Here is a 25355-nt window from a genome sequence, read left to right as displayed (position 1 = left end):
AGCTGTCACTTCCCTTTTTCAGTTTGCTTACATGCGTGGAAAGTGAGATGTGTATTCTTAGAGTTTGCAGACAAATTCCTGAGGCTTTGTGAATTATGGACTGAGAATTTTTGCTTTATAGAATCAAGAAGTCTTTGGTTGCACTCAGGGATGGTATTTAAGCAGCTGTAAAGATTTTTGCTGAAAACTGTAGAAACAAAGATCTTATTTAGCAACTTTTTGGAAAGAATAAAGTTGTTAACGACTAGAAGAAAAAATATCAGACTTTCAATTTTTTTATGTGTGTCAGCTGCAAAGAATTTGAAATGATAGTAGCTCTGATCTCATGATTAAAGAGAACTTTTATCAAAGAACATGAACTTCCTGAAAATAAAAATGGAAATGAAATTCAGTGAAAATGAATGTTTTCATTTTTTTAAAACCATGGCAGGGGGGTTGGAACTAGATGGTCTTTGAGGTCCCTTCCAACCCAAAGCATCCTATGAAAATAGAAATTCTTATGTCTATTACTGATGCTTATATTGCTAATGGAACAACATACATGGGAAAGGGGGTTGTAGAGTAAGTATATACTTTCTGTGGGGAGCCATACTTAATTATAAAGATGCCCTTTACTTGTGCAAGGGAGGCTATAAACTGTTCAAAGTGTTCAGATCAAAGATGATAACTTCAGTATAATGAATTTATAGTTGAATATGCATAGGGTTATGATAACTCACATTTCTCACAATGTTTGTGAAAATAAACCTCTCTACATTTCACATAAGTTATACAATTGAAGCTTAAGTAGGGTCTACCTTGAAATGCTTTCACAAAGCTGTTACTGCACTGAGTTAGTCCACCTTTAGTGTTTCAGCGGGAAGCCTCTGGAACCTGGGCTCCCTTGAAAAAAAAATTGACATTTTGCTTTGGGTGTGTATTTGAGACATCTTTTTTAACTGCTGACATGTAGGTTTAGTTTTAATCGCTTGTAGGAAATAGCTTTGACCAGTCTGTTTTCTGACACTGGAGCTGTAACATTGGTTTGGTGCTCAAAATTTTACGCTGTTCTGAAATATTGGTGTTTATATTATCCTACCAATTTATGCCAACATGGGCAAGAGAGAAAGAGTATGAGGTATTGTGTAAAATGTCAAGAAAGGTAGAGAGTAGAAGGAAAGCTGGAATAACAGTGGTGAAACAGGAATGATAGAGAATGATGTTCTTTTTTTTTTTTTTTTTTTCTTGGTGGTGGTGAGCTGTTAACTACCATAGTGTGAAATGATGGCCTCATTTGGTTCCTTCATTCCTTCATTGCAACTTCTGTAAACTTTTAATTATTTATGTTCTTTACTCCAGTGCAGATGTTCAAGTATTAGTGAAATTAAGACCCTACTGGAGCAGTTGACAACTGATATTCTTCCAGTTACTTCTAAATGGTAGAGGGTAAATGGCAGTTATGTCTTCCTTTTTTTTTAAGCATGGATGTGTTAGGTTGGATCAGGAGAGGTTGTCAGGTCACTTGTGGTAAGGGCTGAGGTTGTGCCCAAAACTAGAAACTGGTGGGGATTATTTGGACTGTTGCTGTTGTTACTTCTCAGTTTGAAAAACTCAAAAGGCATCAGCTTCTGAGAGGATATATTTCGCACCTCTGGCATTGATTTGCTCTAGCTTTTGGTTTTTTTTGCCACAATTTGGGTCAGATGTGAAGTTATTTTCTTTATTCCTTTTGGTTAAAGCATCCTGTGTAGTGTATTGAGTGTTGAGGTCTTAATCAGAATGCAGAACCACAAGTTTATTTTTTGGTGGTTGTTGGTTTTGTTTGGCAAAATAAAGTGTTTTAATGAAGTGCTGTTTTGCTTGAAAATAGTACAAGAATAATACAGGCTAGTGTACTTTGTAGTACTCTGGAGTAGCTGTCTTTAAATTAGTTCATTTCCATTATGTATTTTCTAATGCAGTAATTTATTTTTGCATGCAGTACTAATAGCTTTAAATCTATTTAGTTTAAAGCTGTTGGTATTGCATTAGAAAACAAATTATAAGATTTGTGCTCTTCAGACACTCATACTTTTTTAGATGTAGCTCTTTTTTGTTGTCTTACTAAAAATTAAAACATGGAATTTTGAAGATAGAAATAATCTTAACAAAATCACTTACACACCTTGTCATGATAGCTTCCACCTTGAAATTACTGTATAGAGAACTTAAAGTAATTCAGAGTTTACCCTGTATTGTCATTGAACCGTGGTGTCAAGGGTGATGTTTTCAATATAGCCTCCTTTCCAGTAAATGGAAAGACTGAAGAAATTTAACTTCTGAACTTTTATCTCTGACAGTAGCTACAATTTCTTGGGGAAAATGAAAATTACTTTGTATTCGCACACACACTCATTATATGGTAGATTATTTCATGTTATTGGTAGAAGTCCCTTCCATGTGTGGTTAGGCTTGACTTGGGAGCAGTTGGTTAAATGACACTTTCACAGTTACAACTTTACCTCTTTTTGACTGCAATGTTATGTCAAATGTATGTATTTGCATGTAATGTGACAGATTGCTGTCAAGCGTCCACCAGATTTTGGGGAACTACTAAAGCAAGAAGAGCCTAGTTAATGGATATCTTTCTGTTTCGCAGAATACTCTTGCATTAAAACTGAGTTTACTTTTAAAACAAACCAAACCCACCACTCATGGATCCCTGGCTCACTCCTTTCTCACCTGGTCATATAAATTAATGTTGCTTTAGCATCATGTGGTTTGTCAGCCTTTCAGTATGTTCAGATGTGAGAGTTTCCTGGTCTTTGATGTTTCCTTGTCCTGAAAAGAGTGATATGTTGCCATTCTTGATACTTTAGTATGAGGCATTCAATAGGTGAAGATTCTGCTCTACAATTGTCAAGATCTTAGTGGAAAAGAAATACTTACTAATTACTAATTTGTTCCATTTTTAATCTGTACTTCAAGATTATTTTCCCCTGATGTGTTGAGTGGTTTTCTGTCAGAAAAACAGGAGATCATGGAATGGTTCTGAACTTACATGTTTTCAGCTTATTCTATACTTTATGTACTAAGAAAAAAAGATTTTTAAGGGACAGCACTGTCACCATCCAGCTAAATGCTGAGGCTTTTTATGTACAGCATGTAATTTTCAGCTCTAAAGGCACATTAAATAGTCTATGTGCACAGTCAGTCACATAGGGAGCACAGGAAGTCCTTAAGCAGCACTCAAAAAGAAGTAAATGCTGACATTTAAGGTGACAGAGCCCATCAAAGAGAATATGCAAACACAGGTGTGCAGTTGAGATTTACATTAATTTAGGAGATTAAAGCATTAAAATCTTACTATAAATGAGTAATTACAGCAATGATGCCTGACAGTTTCTGGCAGTAAAAGCTACTAATACAGATTCAAAAGATATTTAAAGGGAAATACAGTGAATATTTAAGATGTTACAGTAATTGAAGAAAATATTTTAATCTTAAAGTAAGTTCTTTAGTATATGAAGGCACTATGTAAAGTAAATAGTTGTACAGGTAAGTGACACTTGGGTTTTATCTAGAAAGTTGTTTTCTTTCATGCCACAAGGTGTGGGCATCTGCTGTTGTTCTTTAAGTCAGGAGTGCTTGATTTTATTTCTGCCAGATTGTGCTACGAGACCTGTTTGGAGTGAGCTGACGTTCCGCCCAAGCCTCATTTGGTCATGTAGCTCTGGCAGCGTGATTGGTTGTCTGTGTGGTTTTCCATGTGCACTGCCACGTATACACCCATTCATTCACCCCCCTGTTCCTACCCCAGCTTTTGCACTTGTTCTTTTCCCTTCTTCTTGTAGCCGGTTATGCAAGCCCTTGGGAAATGGCCATACTTACACTTCTTTGTTACAGTAGTGCTTTTAGCCCTTTGTAGTGTGAGATAAAGCCTAGTTTATCCATTTGACATTCCCATAGCCTTTTTGACACAATCAGAATATTTATGGTAACAACTACAAGTTGTTACTGCAAAGCTTTCAGTCTGTCTGTAAGCTTGAGGAAAACTGCCACCTATCTGGGATGTTAGTGTCCCTAAATTAAGGTGTTGAGTATTGTGTTGGTCACTTACTTGGTCATACAGGACCTAACACTGAGGAAGAAACTGATTATAATGATGATGATAACCCAAAGACATAAAAATGGAGTAAATTTATTCTTTCCTTCACTCTGTTGCTTATCTTTTTCTTGCCCTTCAAGGTTGTGTCTCTATGTCATATTGCACAGCAACTCCTAGATGTTAGGCTGGATTTTTGCATGCTTCTGAAATACTAATAGGCACTTTTAATATATTCTGCTGTTTTCAGCAGTTGTTTTAAGATATTTTTGAAAAGTGATGAAAGTATTCACTTTGGAGTTCTATTTACATGCACACACACACACACACACACACACACCCCCCCCCCAACTTGTGTTTTATAGCATTAAAGGAGAAATTAGGTTAAAAGTTACCTAATTGTACTGGTATCTTTGCTTTGCTCACTGGTTAGACATGGAGTTTGCTGGGTTGACAACTAATGTGCCAGTTACTGTGAATTAGCATTTGGACTAATGCTTTCTTAAAAGGAGACTCCATCAGCAGAAGTAATTTTACTTGTGAGTTTAACTTAGATGTTAATTTCTGTAACTATTAATGCTTCTTCTTCACTGCCTTTTGATAGAACTTTTCATATAAGAACTGTTACTTATCTAATTAAACTTTAGAAAACTGCCACACGTTCTGGGCCCTTTAACTTCTAATTCTGGAATAGGTCTGCCACACTCATTTTGCTGTTCTCTCCTGTTTCTCAAATCAGTCTAGTTGTCCTCCTTCACTTGCCGAGTAATGCTCGTTAACTTACCTCAGCATCTTGCATTCTTGCTGCCTGTGTACATCTCAGGAAAAGCAATGCCTAATTCTGCTCTGAAATTTTGGGAGATTCTTCCATGCCATAGTCTGCCTCAGTGAAACTAATAATGCACTTAAGTGGTTCATAATCTTTCTTTTGACAGGATTTAAATTTTGAAAAAAAATTACTGTCTTCAAGTAATTAGCTGTCCTGCCAATATTGTATTCAATACTTCATCACTAAATTAAGTGCATGTAGCATTTTCAGTGCTTGCTTTTTCTTTGTTGTAACTTCAACTTCAGATCCTTCTGATGTTTCTTAACTACAACTTTTTTTTTCCTCTGCTGAAACTGCCTTCTAGTTTACTCAGTTATACTTCTCTCATTGTGTATGGTTGTGGATATTTTGGTTAGTTTAACTATTCTGGTTTTGTGGTGAGGGCAATACGATTTTTTGTTTTCATGGATATGTGTATCACTGTTGCTGTGGTCTCAACTCTTACATGATATTTAAAAATATTTTTTTGCTACACTCTTTGCTTCAGCTTGGTTTGTCTTTCTCTTCTGGATGTTCTAGCTTATGTTTAGTGTAGCAAAGCTGTCCTTTTCCATGCAACACCATTTACTGCTTGGTATTGTCAGAGGTATCTCCTTCGAAAACCTCAACCTGAGAGGTTTTCCCTCTTGTCTGCTTTGCCTTGAACAATTTTAAGTGTTCAAGACCTACCATTTGTTTTTAGACATCAAATGGAAGATCTGTCCTTTCAGCACCTGCAACTGAAAGTCTTTCTAGGTCTGTGATATATCTTGGGTTGATTTGGAAGAGACAGTGAACTTCTGGTTCCTTGCCATGTGGTTCTTGTGAAAACTTGCCACAGAAGTTGTTCATCTTCACCAGTCAGACTTTTTGCCTCTTTCTCTGCAAGCTATTTAAAGGTCTCTCCTTTGTTCGTATGGACCAAAGTGTTTTGTAATTGCTTTCAAAATGCGGTGTATTCTCTTTTTGTCTTTGATTTTTTCAATAGCACTTTGAAGATGACAGTTGTTTCCTTTGCCTTGTGCAGGAATCTTCGCAGCTTTGCTTGCAAGGTCCTCGGCACCTGCACATTCATGTCTCTCAGTGTGGTCATCATTCTGCTGTTTTACTTTTTTCTTTCTTCTCAAGATTTTACCTGACTTTTTCCTGATATCAAGCCTAACTCTACCTTCCAGTAATGTCAGTCTATTTCTTCTTGTTCTAACCACTGAGAAAGGTGGGGTTTTTTAACCCTTCCTCTTTTTTTTTCTTCTACATGTGCGATTACTCCAATTATGCTTTCTTGTTGCTTTTTTTGGCCTTTCTCTGTGTGTGATGGTTTGTCATTTCTGTGGGTGTCCTTTGCTGTTTTTTAATGAGGCAACATGATTTTTTTTAAGTGCAGTGATAGCTGGTCAGAATATTACAGCTTAACCATTACCAACTCTAAAATGGTATGGGTATTTAGTTCCTCTGTTACTTGATTCCCTGCTCGCAGCCCATAACGATGTAGTGATTCCCAAGCTTTGTCTCCGCGCTCTCGGTTAGTCAGCTCTCTTCCTCTTTGTACAGAACTAGCTCAGGTGTGGAGCCTTGCAGAGTCTCAACTGAAATGCAGCCTTCATTTTTTGACCAGATTTTCTTGTCTGATCTGTTTATCCAGAATCCTTGTAGCATCGTGGTATTTAAATATCTTGTCTGCCCCTATTTAGTGTATATACTAGCTTATACATTAAAGCTAGTAACCAGAACTGCTAAATTTTAGTTTTAAGGTTGATGATCATGGAACTTGGCCTAATACCACCTATTTTTGAGTTAAATTCTTCCACACATGGCTTTTCCCATTGGCTTTGCACCCAGGTTATAGAAGAACTGTTTGGTCATTTGCTCATTAAAAGTCTCATGAGAATGACATTCAGGCCTTTTGATACAATATGGCACCTGCTTTTTTCCCCTATCCCTGAGGTTTGTTGCACTGTCATAAAGGCAGTGAGATTGTCTTAATGCAATTAAGTTGGCATGTTACTTGTGTCCTGTGTATTTTCCTAAGTGCCATCAGATGCTTTGATCAATTTCTGTACCTCTTGAGGCATTTAATTTGATAGAGAATGTAAAGTTTTTATCCTATATTTATTTTTTGGTGGTGATTGGTTATCATCTTGATCGTTCTGTCTTCCTGTGACCCTTCCTTCATCTACAGATTATTCATTCCTTGAAATAGGCTTATTTCCTCTTTGCCACTTCCACAAGAAATTAAAGTTAATAGTTATTATCATATCTTTGTCTGTGGTATAAGGATGATGTATAATTGAATTGCAGTGCTTCTGTGCTGTGTTATCTTTCTGCAGTGTTCAGAAGAAATACACTACACTTTGAAGTTTATTTCCTCTTGAATACATCTTTCTGTGTTGCTGTTTTATGCTCTGTGGTGAGAAAAGGTCCTGTTTAAGTTATCTTAGGACTTCTTTACCTCTGAAAAACCTCTTGAAATTAAAAAAACATTATGACTTTTTTAATAACTTCTAGTTTAGATGCCTTATTTTTGGGCAACCGCCAGTTGTTGCAAAATTGACAATCTTATTTTGTTTTAATGCTGTTATAAAGCATGTTAATAAAATGTTTGGATCATATTAATGGGGAGGGAACAGGAGATGGGAATAGTCAGCTGGGGGAGCTAACGCTCTGTAGTGCATCTGCCAGCATTTGAGAAGAATGAATAAGAACTGTAAAATAAAAGAGAAAAATGCATTAGTGGAGGGTTTTTTTTTTCCTCCACAGCAGCTTCTCTTTGATGTTGCGGTTGAAGTACTTTTTTAGCAGCTTTAAGCAGTAGAAATTAAACTTCTTTAATTTCCACTTTTATGATCAGAGCACTGCTATGAGAGACTTTCTGATACCACTATTATGCTCTCTTCAGAAGTATTTATCTGTAGAGTGGGGCAGTTGTAGAAATATTTGTAGTTTAGCTTCTTGAAGAAATGTTTTATGATTGCCTTTATTGGGAATGGAAAATCCTACCGTCAGATTTGGATTGGTGAGAATGGGACTTGCTTGTAAACTTTATAAAGACAGATACAGGTGAAAGAAAATACTTAACATCATGTCTACATGACTGTAATTATCCATTTTGGTACTAGGCATATAAACCAAAATACTTTTCTGATTTGGTTTATGGGTTGGCATTTCAGAAGCATCAAGTAATATTTCTTCCTTTCCCAAACAGGATGGGGAAAAAGGCTTAAAAGTGGAAAATGTCTAAAGCCTAATTTTACTGTGTGGAAACTTATACCAAGCTAAAACAGTAGCTATGTCCAAGTAGGCTGCAGGTCGCATTTGTGAATGAAATGATTCTGAATTTTATTTTAATTTCCTGTTACTTGAATCTCTCACTTAACCATTTGCTTGACAAGAAACGATGCTTCTCTTACAGGTAACAGCACAGGACACTAGTGATGTATATCTAAGTGGGAAATAGTGTCTTATTGCCAAAGTAAGCTAAAAATAAGTATTTTGCCACTTAGCTCTATGCTCAAAGTCATAACAGATACAAAATTCTATGTGGAAAGGCTTAGGTGTAGCTTTTTTGTTTTTATTTTTTAAATGATATAGTTTGTTAATTAAGAAAATGAAACTTGTATACTATTAGCACTTTAGGATGACAGTAACCTGTTGTATTTTTTAAAGTACTTAATTTCAAAGGAGGTAATAAATTTCTCAATTATTCACATGTCAGAAGATAGATTTCAGTGACACCAGTGGTGGCTTTGTCACAGAACGGACTGTTCCTTCTAAAAGTGTTTTAAAAATTTGTTTCAGGTAAAGAAAACCCCACATTGATAACACACTTTATGGCTAACTCCTGTAGTTGACTGCAGTTATGTGTTAGGGGAAGAAAATCCTAAGGAGACCTCTTTCCTCAGAAGCCTCAGCAGGATGTGAATCTAGTTTAACCAGTAGGTCATACTCTTCTGATGACTGAACTGCAGCCAACTAGCAGGTGTGTTTGCAAAGTAGTACCTCTTGGAAGGCAGTCTTACTAGCTGGTTGCAACCCAAAATCATAGAATCATAGGGGTTGGAAGGGACCTTGAGAGATCATTGGGTCCAACCCCCCTGCCAAAACAGGCTCCCCAGCTCATATTGCACAGACAGGCGTCCAGGCGGGTCTTGAATATCTCCAGAGATGGAGACTCCACCACCTCCCTGGGCAGCCTGTCCCAGGGCTCTGTCACCCTCACTGTGAAAAAGTTTTTCCACATGTTGGTGCGGAACTTGCTGTGCTCCAACTTGCGTCCATTTCCCCTTGTCCTGTCTCCACAGGCCACTGAAAAGGGGCTGGTCAGATATTTATAAACATTAATTAAGTCCCCCCTTAGTCTTCTCTAGGCTGAACAGTCCCAGCTCACTCAGCCTTTCCTCATAGGGGAGATGCTTCAGCCCCTTAATTAGCTTTGTAGCCCTTCTCTGGACTCTCTCCAGGAGATCCCTGTTTGTTTTATACCAGGGAGCCCAGAACTGGACACAACAATTGGATTGATTGCAAAGCAGCGATAGTATTCTAGGAAGCTAACACCATGAGGGATGGGTAAAAGTGTTGGGGTTTGATTAAAACATTTAGGCTTGAAATTAATTGTAGTGTTACCTTACAGATTTTTTTATATAAAGCTTGATTCACAGAAGAAATAAACATATCCCTTAGATTTAAGAGGGAGAAGTGCTGGCTGTAAGGAGGGGAGAACATGTGCTTGCCATTTTTTGTAGACTGGCAGGATGGATGAGGAGGAGACTTTGAACTATAAGCATGACTCTGTTATTATTCATGGAGAAAACTAGTATCTTGCTGCAGTAATTCTAGTTGCATGTATTTATTTGCACATATGGTATTGGTGATGTTCTATAAAACTGTGGAATTAAGTAATAAATGTGTTTGAAGAATATGTAGCTACTGGGGATGTCCCTTTTCACCTTCATAAACATAATGAACAACAGTTTGTAAATGATGCAAAATGCTAATTAAAAGTTTTAATTTGGTAATCATCTCTGTTTGATTAGAAACAGATGCTGATTATCTGCAGAAATTTAAATGGACCCTTAGAAGATAGCTTTTATTGCTTAAAATTTACTTGTGAAACTAAAGTCAAACCCAAACCCACAAACTAAACCGCTGCTTATGCCCCCTTTAGTGCACTAGAGCACTGTGATTTTTTGTGCAGTTCATCGTTGGAGTTAAGTGGGACCTTAAAGCCCACAGTGAGGTTGTATCCTTCTGCACTGGGTACTGTATGCACTTTCTCTGGTTGGAAGTACATCTCCCTTCTGGCTTTGAAAAGGTTACATGGCAGCTTTGTTTGCAATTTATTTCAAAGCATAAAAATGAGATGATGAATAAAAACAATCTGCCTCCTAATCCAGATGAAAAACAACTAGACAATATTTGGAATACAGTCTGAATCATGAGGCAGATGGTTTGCTGTAAATCTGTATTTCTAAAGTGTTGTGAAATGACAGCTGTACCAGAAACATGGTGGAGAATGGGTATCTTCTACCTTGTGTCCTTCAGTGTGACAGACGTGCTGGGAAGGCTACCCATGCTGCTTCTGTGATAAGGTGCTCTGGCACTTAGCAGTTGGACAGGGGACACTTGACTGCCATTTATGTAATGGCTTGGAAGTGATGAAAGACCAGCAAGTCCAAACCTGATCCTTGTAGATCCTTACTTTTTAGCAATTGGTCATCTTGGACTCCTGAAAGAAACTAAGTGTAGACAAGGAGAATGGTGTTATCAAATGTTGGCTCTTTTTCTATACATATTTTAGACTTTCTTTTGGGACATAAGTGAAGAGAAAATTGGGAAGTCAATAGTGTATTTTAAGAAATTACATACATGTTGTTCAAGAAGAGCATAAATTACTTGGGTAATCGAGGTGTAAAGTTCTTTTGCAGTGGTTGAGGTTTGTTTAAAAATGGATTTGCTCTTCACAGAGCAGTGAGTAAAGTAACTTTGGAAACGTGTATACTCTTCATTAGTACAGCAGCGTAAAAGCTGGATGGTTTCTGCAGGATGTAATTACACTGCAAGTAGAATTTACTAGCTACTGTTTAGAATGTAAACTTTGTAAAATGGTCTGTGAACACGGAAATGCTCTTCCTTGCTAATCCTGTGATTGAATCTAGAGAAACATTTGTTAACGAGTTTCTTTAAAACTGAGTCTGACGTTAGCATCCTGATTTGTAAACGGGAGAAAACACGTTGCCTTATTTCTCCTAAGAATCTTCCATTCTTCAGTCAAGTGGGACTCTAGAAACATTGCCACATACATATTAGAGCAATCTGAGTAACTGATTTGTTTAGCTTCCCTTTTCATGGATGTATGAAAACGTTTGTCAGGAATGTAGGAAACCAGGCCCATGTCACTGAGTTTATCTGTGACTGTGGTAACCCTGAGCTAACTGTCTAGTTCAGGAAGATGCATAAAATGTCATGTCTGTGGCTGCTCCTGACTTAAATTAAAAAAAAAAAAAAAAAAGCCCAAGCAACATTTCAGTTGATGGATAAGAATACATAGTTAATCCAAGTGCAGCCCTTTATGTTTTTAGGGATGCTACCAATCTGAATTTGAGCTAAAGTACTAAGTTATAACACCACAGAAAATACAGTTTTCTTCTTAATTTGTACCTGGACAAAATGAAACACTGTCATCTGATTTGTGAACAACAGATTTCTGAGCCTCTGGAATGTTAAGGCTCTTCATACTCCTTATTGGTAGGACAGCTGGGAACTACATCCTTTCCTAATAAAGCTACCATTCATTTACCAGCTGAATGCACTTAAAATTTATAGTCTTAAATTTCATGGTATCTAGGTTAATCCTTTTGTGTTCTAGTTCTAGGTTAGTTTGTACTGTGCGGTGTGGCAGTGGAGAAGATTGACTAGGAAATGATTGTGTTGTCTGTTTGATACTGAAAATTCGCAGTATCAAGAGACGGATGCCACCTCTGTGAGAAGAGTGTTGTGCCACCAGCTGTTCTGTGACTAGAAGCAAGTTTTAAAAAGCTCACCAAGGACACTAGTAGTCTGTGCTTGGAAATACCTAAAGCTGAGTCTTGGAAGAGGACTTGTGCATTAAGTTACTGTTCCTCGCTGGGAGACCTGGAGGCAGCAGAATTAGGCAGTTGTGCATGTGTAGTGTGTGCATGCATCTTTGTCTCTTCATTAAAACAGAGTGGGGATATCAAATTTATTTTGAAGTTTTGGACTGCCTCCCTGCCAGTGTTTGTTTAACCAAGCCTTACATATTAAATTATTAATATTTTAATCTAAATTTATGTGTCTTTGTGTTTCCCAGACAATTCTGTGATTAAAATCAATGAACAAACTGCATGTAGAAAGCAGGAAAACTATAATGCAACTTGTCACAATCCTTGTTCACTCCCTTTCCTCTTATGCCTTCACTTTTTATGTCGATTTTTTTCCTAATTTTTCCAAGTCTCAGAAACTTAACGGTGAAGTGTTGAGCTATTTCAAGCTACAATATGAGATGCACTGTCATTGAAAAGAGAAGGTCCTTTTGCTGGTGTTACTGTTCTTTGCTTGTGCAAAGCAAAGACTGGCCTGGTGATAAGCAGTTTCAGTTGATTAAATTGTTTTCTCTGGGGCAAGTTGAATCAGTTTGGTGTGGAGGGTCAGATGAGCACCAAATGACACCCTCAGAAGAATTCTGTTGATTTTTTAAAAATCTTTTGAACATCACAGTGTTTAACTTGGCAAACGTCATTGAGTGCTGTCAAAAGTTAAGCAGTGTGTTTATCCTTCTGATCTTGATTAGAATCCTAAAAGCTGTATTTAATTGTGTCTAATTTTTTAATGATTACCGGAATGTGTTCTGGTGGGTGCCATTTTAGGATGAAAATATCCAATATACAAACCATAGTGTTCTTATCTAGAAAAAAAAAAAAGCTCTTCAACTTGCATGAAGCAAGAAAAATTAGGATAGATGTTTCATAATGCTCTGTGTACAGACTGAACTGTAAGCTTGAGCCTGAGCTTAGAGTATTAGAAGCTATTTTCATTGCATCACATCTTCAGTGAGTTTTACACAATTTTATGTGGAAATGGTTAAATCCTGAATGCCAGTGCAAGATTATTTTTAATATTCCAGTCTTCAGGGAAGCAAATTTTAAATGTGTTCTGGAGTTATCTCTCAGCTTTATTTAGGGACTAGGGATGTCCTTGTTTCTTCTTCCTCTCTCCCCATTAGCTGAAAACATGAAGGCAATGGGAACTTGGTGTAGAGGCAAGGAGGAAAGTGTTTGTAGGGCTGCTGAAGATTTGGCTAAACTTAAGATATGTGAGACAGTAAGAAGTAAATAATTTAAGAGCTTTATAAGCATTCTTTAATTATATGATAAATATTCTTTTGCAATAATGTTTGTGTTGAAAAATACAAGTTCTGTTGAAACTATTTGTGGTAGCAATGCCCACACACTTGTCAAAATCTGTAGTCATGGCCCATTAACCTGTTCTGGAGTTGCACCAGGATCACTTTGACCTCAGTAGGGTTAAATTTTTTTGTTAGGGAGGTGCAAGAAAACATAAAACCACTGTGACTTTACATCTGTCCAAGAGTGTTATGGTCAGATTACTAATAAAGAAGGATCTGGACAGCTTGTGAAATTTGGAGTCAGTATAACTGTTTTATGTGTGATTAAGTTAAAGAAGCCTTGAAACTTGAGCAAGATGGTTTTCTTCATTAAAATGAGCAAATTAATTTTCAAGAAACAAGTAAGTGAGGAATCCTTGCCTTTTGTCCGTTTTGTCCGCTTGTCCACTGTCTTCCCGCAACATACTAGCCTTTCTGTAGAGCAGTCACTGGAATGTTTTTATTGCTTTCTGTGGAAAAAACCCACCACAAAACCAAATATGCTTGCCCAGCTTGACTTCTGAAAGGTGGGGATCTTTCAAAAACTAAGAAAAATAAGATTGTTAGTGAGGGTATTTTATAGAAAGTATTTTTGTGCGTCACTTACACAAGCACGTTTAACTTTTTTAACCTTTTAAGTTTTCTGATACAGCTCCTTTGTTGAAGAAAAATCCTTTCTTACAGGCTCTTTTCCCCTAGAGCACTGGGTTTTCACATGCAGAAGTGTAACGCTGTGTCCTCTGTCCTTGAAGTTACATTTTTCTGCCTTGCTGGCAGCTTTATTATTATTTTGAAAAGCTGATTCTCCTGAGTGAGTGCTACAGATTACATCAAGATGCGGACAGGGTAGCCATAAGCCTTCTAGACATCGCTGCCTCGGCCATTTCATATGCATCCATCAAATCACTTTCATAGAGATGGATTTTCTGAGCTTCTTCCAAGTTTGAAATTAAAGGGTCCTTCCTCTGACTTCCAAGAAAAGTGTTTTGTTTTATTCCATTTTTCTGAGTTTTTCAGCTGAGAAGGAAAAAGGTTTTGTTTTAAAGGCCCATTTAACTGCAAATAAGTGTTGGTCGGCAAATTATTGTGCCCCATTTGGTGAAGAAACCGAGCTGCTCATGCACATCCCCTTTCGTGGAGAGGAAGGGCACCGAGTGCATTCTTCATTTTGCATTTGGAGCCTGAGTATCTCTTGCAAGTGATAGCCTTGGCTTGGTTCCTGACTAATCTCTAAAAGCTCCCTTGGCTGTAGCCTTGTATGACCTACGCATCCAGGGCATGTAGAGCAGTGTCACACAAGGTGTTATACTTGGGTGGTATCTGTGTCCATCTATGTTTTTGGAAAGGTATTCTGTGTTCCTTACCATTTAATCTCTTCCTGTCAGGGACTACTTCTGTAATACATTATCAAGAATATACTTTGTAAATCTTTCAGGAATGTTCTTGCATGTAGTTAATTTACTAGGTATAATTGTGGGATTACCAGCTTTTATCAGGTTTTAAAGCCTGAGCTTCATCATGAATTCAGGCAGAACAATTTGATTTCAAATGTTGTTAATTGTTTTCTGTTGAACAAAAAGGTTATTTACTGAGCATTTAAATAATTAAAATATGATAATTTGGTGTGGCTTTTCTGCTGTATTTGGTGCTATCTATAACCTACATTATTGAGTAGCTGTAAAACATAATGTATATTTATGTATATTTAATATTTAAATTTTTCTATTAGGAAATGTAATATTGTCCAAGATTTTTCAAGCTAAAAATGTTGGCTTAAATACCCTAAGAAGTTAAATTAGAATGTTGCTGCTTGACTTACATCTTTCAAGAACTGAAAGCACACATTCTTGTTCCTCAAAAAATCCTCAACAAAACAACAAAAAAAACCAACCCCAAAACAAAACCCCAAAACAACTTAGAAAGCCATGAATGTAAGAAGATAGATAATTTTTTAAAATCCCTGGATTGAAAAATGAGATGAAACGGATTTTTTCATTAAAAATCTAACAAAGTTGTTTAAGTCCTTGGTAATTGACAGTGAGTCATCATGCTTTATTTCAATGCTTGCAGTACTCTAGATATGAGCAGGGACTGCATTTTTAAAAAAACACGCTTTTGTAGTTCTGGTGTTAATTTTTAAAATTGTTATATTTTAAAATCTGCACTACAGCTTCAGAAGGAATGTTACTTAATCCTACTGACCACTAGTATTATGCCGGTTTATGCTTAATTAGTTAATTATGATTGATCACTTGCTGAATATTTAATCATTCTTTTCCCTTGTCAACTAAAGTGATGTTATATTTACAGATTAACTAATCTTTTAACTCATGTTGATGAAAAAAGCCTTATTCTGAAGTATTTCAGCAGTTTTAAAATAAGCTCTTGATTTTAGGTCAGTGAAGACCTTAAAGCTGAATTGTCACACGAGCTGCAAATGTCAACTCCTAGCCTCAGTACCCCTGTGAAAGACACCATGTTCTATAAGGTAAGTAGAAATGGACAAGTTCTGCAGACCTGTGTTCATTCATTTTCAGTTAAACTTGGAGTTACTAATTTTTAATTTACATAATAATGTAGATGAGACTTTCTCTTCATGCCGGTATAAGGGCAAAGGGAGGGACTAGGAGAATGAGGGGAGCTTTAAACTACCATTAATGTTTTCTGGTTTTCAGCCCTTCTCTTTTGCAACAAAACCTGTCTTATGTTTTAACGTTTCCCAGACAAATGACTTAACTTGCCTGGCTGACAGACTGTTCAGGATGGAAGCATTCACAAACTTCTGTTGTTTTAGCTAGTTTTGGTCTGATTGTATCAGTCAGAAACTGTTTTTGCAAGGGGAGAGGAAAGAAGTACCTAATGTAGCCCTCAGATTCCTCTTTAGAACTAAGTTGGTTGGGTTCCAGATCTGTTTCCAAGTCAATATTTAATTTCGAAGTCTTTGTGTTTTGCCTGGATAAAGCTTTTTTTAAAGACAGAGAATGGCTTAAAAGCTTTACTGGTGTATCTTGAATCTTAGGGTTGTAAACGTTATTGCTGTGTTATTTTGCTATTCCAGAGTGTGTTTTCTTCCCTCTTCCTCAGGTTGGACTTGCAGATGCTGTGGATCTATTTAGAGCCAGAAAAGTGTTTATTAAAGATGGCTTTGCATATGTGCCACTGAAGGATATTGATGCAATTGTTGTGAATAATTATAGAACAAAGTTATCTAAAGCGCTGGCGGTAAGTCTGAAAAAGTCTGACAACTTTACAACTTTTGTTGCATTGTTTAGTGACACTCTTGGACAGTAGCCTTTTAAATCTTCAAATTTATATGCTTCCATCTGGAATATACGAGAAACCCTATCAAAAGTGCTGACAGCACTAAAAAAAAGTTCATGGTGAGCTGAGAGTTCATTAATTTTAATTTAGCATGTGATGTGCATTGTGAAGAAATTTCTGTTATCATTTTAAAAGTGTCTTCATTATATGAATGTTTAAGGGATCAAATCTAGTTAGAATAGCTATGGTAAATGCTGTAGGTGAATGTTCTTCTCCTAGCAATTCAGTGATCAATTTAGGAATTGCTAGTTTTACAATATTAGGTTTAAAAGTTGTGATCATGTTTAATGCACGGAATTTGAGTCCTAGAGAATGTGGGGTGGAATAACATGGAAACAGTTCAAATTGCTGTAAAAAAGTGTTTTCAAACCCATATATTGGTATTTCACGTTATCATCAGTGTTGACCGTGAGTGTTTAGTAAACACAGTCTGAAGGACAGATGTGTTTAAAAAGCTGCCAATACGATAATTTTCTAATTTGTTAATTTTGAATGTAACTTGAGTCTGCAGAATTATTTAATGTGCAGTGAAAATGGTGATACTCTTAAGTGAACATTTCCATTAGAACACTAATGCAACTGCAACTAGAGATGTCCTTATTTAAGCCAATGTATAATGTTCTTGTTGAAAGCTGGTTAACACTTGTGTGGGATTTAAGATAGAAATGGAGCTAAGTGTGCAGGTTACCTGTGCCAGTTCAAATAGAGAAGCTTCAGGGACTTTCTAGAATTTGCCTGTTGTGTGAGTAGCTGAGAAGTCTGAAAAAACTGTAGGAACTGTAATGAGTAGGCTACCTAACTTTTCAGTTTGACAAGAAATCTGCAACTTTCTCTTACGAGCACATGCTCTCTCATACAGAATTCATGCCACCCAAATTACTGTGTTAAAGCCAATAGATGCTCTGTGGTAAAGTAGTACTTTATGTCAGCCTCTGTAATTACGGTTTAGAAATTTTAAATCTCTCATGAGCTTGGAAAACTATCTTCTATAGAACTGCTATGTTTTAAGCTATTGCAGTGTTTAAAGTTTGCATTAGTTTTTAGTTTTAACACGTTTTGTTTATTAAAACTCACCATATTTTAAGAGTAAGGAATAAAAGATTAGTGATTTCTGCCCTATTCCAAAACTCCTGATTAAAGTTGTGGGCTTTTAATTACTAATTTAGTTTGCAAAACCCATACTTAATAAGCTGTTTCAGCTAATTTTAACCAGCACAGTGCAGTGCTGAAAGTTGCTAGGAATATTATTAAATTAAGCCTTGTGGAAATGAAGGCAAAAAATCCAGCATGTACTACAGAGGTCTGTCTAACATTACTCTGTTATACCAAACAGAGGTGTAACTAGAGTGTGAAGCTTGGTGGCTGGATAATTAGTGTAGTTTTCACTGGAACAAAACCATAATCGACAATTACATTTCAGCAAAAGAATTGTACTTTTATAGGAAGGATTATACATAAGGAATCTTTTAAAATTTAAAGATAGTAACAGCTTCTGTTCCACAATTAGGGTAGTCTTTAGCAAAGTACCTTTTTCCCTTGGCCTTGTCTGGAGCGAAGAGGCACATTCCAATAGAAGTTATATTCCAGTATTGTTTGTGAAATGTACTTGATGAAATACTATTTAGTCTAGGCTTACTTTTTGTAAGTACAGTTCGTTAAGTACATCTTGGTAATGCTTCTGTAGCACGTGCAGGTTTGTATGTGTCCGCTGCAAAGGAGAGATCAATCAAGAAGTGGTGCTGATTTTCAGGCACTAGGACAGTGTGGAGGTCTTTGTGACTTCTCGTAGAAGGTGTGCATCATGGCCAGACTTAATTAGGAAGCAGTAGAGCCTTAAACAGCATCACTGATTTGTTATTTAATTTGTCTCTTAAGGAATGTATGAGATAACATTGCTACTTTGGTAAGCATTACTTATGTGTGCTTTTGGGAGTATGTTGTTGCAGCATCTGGCTATTTACACTTTGCTCCCAGGACTGTCTAATGGGCAATCCTTTTTCTATTAGAATTTGAGAATTAAAAAATTTAATGGGCTGATAATCCGAATTAGGCTTCACTGCTATTTCTAAGGAAGGTGTTTGTATTTTCACAGGGCTGTGAAATTAGACTAAATGCTTGTATTTTCTGTGGGGTAGTTTTACTTTGGCCAATAAATACTTCTGGCTTTGACAGTCTGTTGCAAGCTTCTGTCGGACAAAATACCCTAAGACAGGTAGTTTCGAGGAACCCTCATGGCTCTCATTGGTGTTTCAATTTCTCAGCGTTAAAACAGTGTAGTATTTTGGGGGGGGGGTGTGTGTGTTTGTGTGGCATTGTTGATTGACTGTACTGCGATGCATGTTTCACCTCTTGGAGGCTGGTTGGTGCAACTCCGAGCAGTCACATGCACTGATTTTTTTGGAAGGACTTATTCCTACACAGAAATCATTTAATGCTGAAGGTCTGCCCTGTCTTTTCCAAGATACACTGAAGATGTTTTACATTAAGGGAGTGTGCTCATCGTGAAGCTATTCTTCTTGTAAATAATTCGTAGTACTGACTTCAAAAAGAAGTCTTATGTTGACAAATTCAGTTTAGTCAGAGTTACATTTTAATTGCTTACTAGTCAAGCCTATGAAGCAGTCGTATGTTTTGTTTCATCCTTAAAAAATAAGCTTGAGAACTAGACTATGTGGCTGTTGCTGGAGGCTCAGTAATAGAGGGAGTTAATAGTGTTTGAGCATTGCAAATGCAACTGAAGAAGTTTATTTTATGTGCAAAATCAATACTGCAAGGACCTTCTTTCTGAATTCTCTGACCCATTCAATAGTAAGTAATTTCCTTTGTGCCACTAATGATGATTAAACTGTAGAAAGCCTAGACGTTTTTCTGTAGCTCTTGTAAGTAGTAATACTAGCTCTACATTTGTTTTATAACTTCAAGTGAACTTTTATTAATTAAAATTGCTGTACATTTTATTCATGAGGGTTTCACTGTGTTTATGCTAACACATAAACATTTCTGCAGTAGTGCTGTGCTGCATTCGGTAATTTCACTTATAGCCATGCTATAAACCTTGATTGTGAAATTATTGGCAATATTGGATCTCCTTTTTTTTTTGAGGATAGTGGCTTTAACTTTTGATTTCTTGCCAACAGAAGATTTGTCTTAGTGTCACGGTTCAGACACGGAGACCCTCATCAGAGCTGTGTTACACTCGGTACTGCGCAGGGCAGGATCGTTCCAGAGAAAGTAGAAATGGGACCGAAGGGGGGAAGGAGAGAAGAGGTAGCCCAATCATTGCCTAGATTTGCCTTTATCAGCAGTATCCTCAAATAATTGAGAAAATGACTTTATCGCATTAGCAGTTGTCTCACTTGTTTGAGCAGCAGTTTGCACTGGGACAGCAATTTGCCCTGTTCCCGCCCTGTGTGGTTCAGCTGTAAGGGCACAGGGGTGGATGGTGTCTCCCACTGGCTCAAAGTGTTGCATTCAGAGTGAGCTTCCCTGTAATGTGTGATCCCCAGAAGTGATGTAACTTCTGAAATTCTATTTAGGCTTTTCTAACTACTGTTTTGTAGTACCATTCATACATCATGTCTGATAAAAATACTCTTCCTGTGTGATTGATCAGAAAATCCTTTATATAGATAATAATGGGTAAAATGCTATTTTTATTATTAAAATAACACTAGTAGTTTTGATTAAACCTGTGTAATGGCTGCAGGTGCCCAGGTGCTGTCAGTGGGGGCTGCAGGACAGCTGCTGTGAGGAGAGGCTGGGGCTGCCCCATGCCTGACATAGCCAGTTCCAACCCACCCATCACAGGGCATAGGTGAGCCCTGCAGCTGAGGTGAGGGTGCTTCAAGGAAAAGGTATTTAAGGAAAGACAAAACCACCAGGCAGAGAGAGGAGGAGGGAATCAAAAGGAGCAAGGGACAGCAGAGGGAAGACCAAGGTCAGAGGAGCAGCTTGATGACACTGGAGCAGATCTTCATGGCACCCTACACTCAAGCACTCAGAGAGTTCCAGAAGGAACTGCTTCCTTTGGAGTGCCCGTGCTGAAGCAAATTATTTTATTATGGATGCAACCCATGGGAGAGAGACCATGCCAGAGCAAGGGAAATAACACAAGTGGGCAGGAGCTGCAAAGAGGTGTGGCTATGGACTGACTATAGCTGCCCCTGCCCTCTGCACCCTGTGCTGCTCAGGGTGGGAGGCAGAGGAGTCTGGAGTGAAGGAGTAAAGTTTTTGGCTTGGGAGGGAGGGGAGGAAAGATTGTTGTTTTAATCTTTATCTCAGTTTTTCACTACCTGACTATTTTAATTGACAGTAAATTAAATTAATTTTCCACAAGTTGAATCTTCGTTTGCAGTGGTGATTGGTAAGCCATGACCTTGACTTTATCATTACCATGAGCTTTCTCATCTTACTTCTGCCCTGTCCCATTGAGGAGGGGGAGTGAATGAGCAGCTGAGTGGGAGTTTGTCCCTTAGGTTGTGGTGGGTCAACCATGGCTGTTCTTTTAAGTTTCAGTCTCTAGGCTTCTAGATCTGCTGAGGTTGGATAGTGGAAGAAAGGAGGTTCGTTATTGTGATTCTTCCAGCTCATGCAATTGTGTTGGCTTCTGTGATTCTCTTCTGAAACAACTCTTGGATAAATTCCAGTTTTGGGGATAAGAGGTACTGAAAAACCTGTCTCTGGACTGCCTCCATTAGGTGCTTGCATCAAGAAGATTGAATGATTATATCATTCTTATCTTCATAAATGTTACAGTTTAGAAAATGTTTTGTGACAAAGTTTTGGTGTGGGTTCAACCTTACATTTTAAAGCAAATGCTTGAGAATGTGTAAATATTCTTGAGTGCTTTTATTGTTGGTTTGAAGAGTTTATTTTACAAAGAGGTATAATTATTGATGATAGCATAACTGAACATTCCATTCATATTCAAATGGTGTTTTTTAATGGATTTCTTTATATTTGTATTTAAATCCAGACCCCTTCCCCCCTATCTTGAACCTAGCAATTGAAGTAATAACTCGGCTGGTCTTTTTATTATAACTCCCATTGCAAAAAGTTGCTTTTTGGAAATACTTTGTCAGAACATCATATAGGATCTACCTATCTGCAAATGATAATATGAACTAAAAATAGCACAAACTGGTACCATAAGAAACCAGGATTCCAATGTTAATATCTACAAACTTAATAGCATGTCTTTCTTCTTAATTTAATGCCTACATCTTTTTACTTTGCAGTGTGATCTTGTGTGATCTTTGAAAATGACTATAAATCAAATTGTGAGGTTTTACCACAAAAACACTTCACTGGTGTGTTCTGATTTTTTTGTTTTGTTTATTCCTTTCCCTTTTGGGGATGTAATCTTCAAAATTGTTAGAAATGGGTATCAAATAAGTTACTTCTAGCTGTGATAATTATTTGACTTTAAATATTAGTCAAATATGCTATTTTGGTTTATTTATGCTATATTTTCAAAGCATTTGCTAACCAGGCACCACCTGCAACACATTTTCTTCCTGAAACACCTATGTTTTCAAGCAGTGAAGCAGAAGGCTTTATGTAGTGGCATTAATGTTGAGAAAGTATGATTGATGATGGTCTTGTCACTTGGAATTCATTTCAGGTGTTGTGTTCCCAGTGTTAACTTAAAGTAATTCACGGTAACATAAATGGATGGTTTTTATAATATGCATATACAAGGTTAGCGAGGTAATAACTTTGGCAGTGCAGGGTAAAACAGGATTACAGTGACTTTGTCCTCTGAATCTCTCAGATGAAAGTTTGCTGTGAGTTTTGCAGAGAAGCAGCTGGCTGTCATTTCTGAGCAGTATTACATCGTAAGGTCGTTGTGTAAGGCATAGGTCTACAGAATGAAATATATTTTGAGCAGAAGTGAAATAAAGGGATGTGACTTGTGTCAGAGAAGACTCAAGCCTGTATGCAGAATGGTTACCTGCAAGCAGGGAAATTCATTGGACTTCACTTTGAGGACACTTTATTTGCCATGGCCACTTAATTGTTCCATTGTTGGCTATTTTCTGAAATCCATCCTTCAGTGTTCTATCTCCTCTACTAATTGAAGTACATGTGGGTTTTTTAGAGACTACACAGATGGCTAGCATAGAGTGATTATGAATACTAGTAGGAGGCTCAATGAAAATTGACTGTATTGTGTTTTGTCTTTATTCTATCTGCTTCTTGCATCTACTACAAAGTGTAAGATTTTATGTAGTACCAAATTTGCAGCATGAGAAATTGCTGTGGTCTTTGCACGGTCCTGTTCTGTTTGGTTTATATGGAAGTACTTCCATCTTCAAATCAACGTAGGTGTCTCGTGATAGTGAATCTAACAAAGCAAGATGTACCAGATTTGGAACACATGGAAGGCTTGTTTAACTGTTGAGATGTTCCCAAAATTTCAGGAAAAACTGTTGGAACAGGAAGTGCAACTTTATTTCTGTGTGATAGATGTGATAACCTGGAAATGTATTGATTAATGAAGTACCTGTTTAGTGTCATGCAACAAGAACATTACCAGCATTAACATGCTGGTAACAGTAACTTTGGGAATGGTGGTGCACTACAGTCAGTAGGAAGGAACTGTAATGGTGTACACAGTTGGCAGGGAAACTTAAGTCTGTATTTCAGGATGACACTGTTAGAAATTTGAGTGATCCCCTGATTATTTTCTTATGACCTCCTGTGACCCATACTGTCTGTGCTAAGTGATAGCTGTCTGGAGTTGGTTTACACTGGAGTTAATGGCAGATTATTTCATCAGCTGCATTCTGGCTTTTTCTGGGAGAAAACTGTAGTTCAGTTTCTGGAAGTTAACTGGCAAGTTGATGTTTTCTGTGGACCAACAGTGGAGTAGGACTCACAGGGAGCCATCCAAACTGCCAGTGAAGATGTATCCAGTGTATCTAGTGTGTTTCTCAGCCTTCCAGTGTTTCACTGTGGAATAAGACTGATTTGTATGTGCAGTTGTTTCCTGGGAAAACTTGATTTGTGTATCGCGGTAATGTGAGATGAAACACTTCTATGATAGTGGGGACTTGATTTTCTCCCCCCTTCTGTACATTAATAAAGGTTCATTGTTGAGGTCCACGTTGCAACCACTTAGTAGTTTTATGTGTGGTTCAAGAGACCCAATTACCTATCACTGCCATGTACAGTAAATCTTAAACTTCCCTTGAAATGAATATATTGAAACTTAGCTACAGTGTTGCAGTATTCTGTAAAGGACCATAAATCTTAGATGTGCTTTGTCTAAACCAATTCTTTCAAGTGATGTAGTTGCTCTTAGAACACAATGGTTATTCACTGGGCTTAATAAATGGATTCTTAAATTCACAGTTGTGGAAAAGCAGCACTGCTGCCTCACTGATGCTTTTGAACAAACATGGTTAAACCCTGACATGTGTTTATAACACTTCTGAAAATCATGCCACTCTTGTCCTACCTTTCAAATGGTTTATGACTTAAACTTTGCAAATGTTTATGCTAAACTTGCAATTCTGTAGAATATACATTTATTCTTGCTTGCCTCTCTGTCTCATCGCTTTGGTAACTCATCACTTCAATTAGACAAATGAAAAGTTTTTCTATTTGAAAGTTCTGTGGAGTAAATGTCCTTGCCTAGTTCTTAGAATTAGACCTTTTCCTGCTCTAATTCATGCTTTCTGTTAATCTCAAGCCTTGTGTCTTGAAAGAAAAGCAGGGGGTTTTGGAGGTGTCCTGTCTTGTCCCCGTCTCCCCCATTTTTTCATTACACTTTGGAGTGCCTGCCTCATGTTTCCTTTTCAAAATGATTGGTTTTGTTCTTTGCTCCCTTGCTAAGAGCTGTTTTGTAAGTAAAAGGGAGAGGAACTTCATGAAAATTTTTCTTGTAATCCTAAAAGATTGTATCTGGTGGAAAAATCACGAACAATGCAAGAGTGAACGCACCTGCATTCACCATGGTGATTTGTCATTACCTCCGCGGTCTGTAACTCATGTTTCTCATGATCCTCGGTAGAGATGTTAAATTCTGGCAAGCATATTGCATATTTTCATAAAACTACTTTACAGCTATCCAAAAAGTTGCCCCTTGTAATACTAGCCATTTTACAGCATACCAAATACAGATACTCATAGGACTTGTGGTTGTGAATAGCCACAGTGAAATCAGTAGGTCTTGTAGCTGTTGAAAGCAATGCGTACAGCAGTGAGTGTTACCTTAAGCAGGCAAGAAAGAACTGGAGTCATGCAAATTATTTTGATAACTACATTAAGCTGTGGTATCTTACATTGCCATTGCAGTTTGGATTAACAGCCAAAAAGGTCGTGACAAGGCAGAATGCAGAAAGATAGGAAGAGGGTATGTTTTAAAATGTTTAATGCAAGTTTATGGAGCAGGCAAAAAGGAATAGGTTGATTCATTAAAAATTGTGGTGGCTGCCTTTCTAATTACATGGTGGTTGGTTGTGGGTTTTTTGTTCCATACAGTTCTCCATGAAATATGGAGAGTGGCTATTCTCCTGAGTAAAGGTTTATGATTCCCTGAGCCATTGAATATATTGCATATGTGATGATAATGTGGTTGTGTCATTCCTACTACTGATAAAGATCAGCTGACTGTTGGGGAAGGACTACATCCTTAATCCTATTTTCAGTCAGAAGGAGAAATGGGAAACGACTGTCAGTAGCTCAAAGTCAGACATTAAATAGATTGAACAACCGATGGTTGTATCAGATGACGCTTAGATAATTACTGTTTAGAATCT

At 37.3% G+C, this 25355-nt stretch overlaps 1 protein-coding gene across 1 annotated transcript in view; it reads left to right on the top strand.

Annotated features, from left to right (window-relative positions):
• The window catches only part of PRIM2 (DNA primase subunit 2), a gene marked incomplete at its 5' end in the record, with an annotated part of 101228 nt that overhangs the window by 7240 nt on the left and 68633 nt on the right, over positions 1 to 25355 (top strand). Inside the window, 2 exons of the mRNA XM_084261160.1 lie at positions 15665 to 15757; positions 16354 to 16491. Coding sequence (XP_084117286.1) covers positions 15665 to 15757; positions 16354 to 16491 — 231 coding nt within the window. The remainder of the gene's footprint in view (positions 1 to 15664; positions 15758 to 16353; positions 16492 to 25355) is intronic.

Source organism: Gallinula chloropus (assembly GCF_964237585.1).
Source record: "Gallinula chloropus genome assembly, chromosome: 3".
Taxonomy (NCBI): domain Eukaryota; kingdom Metazoa; phylum Chordata; class Aves; order Gruiformes; family Rallidae; genus Gallinula; species Gallinula chloropus.
The sequence above is the reverse complement of the archived record's forward strand: the minus strand, read 5'-3'. Positions and strand labels throughout refer to the sequence as shown.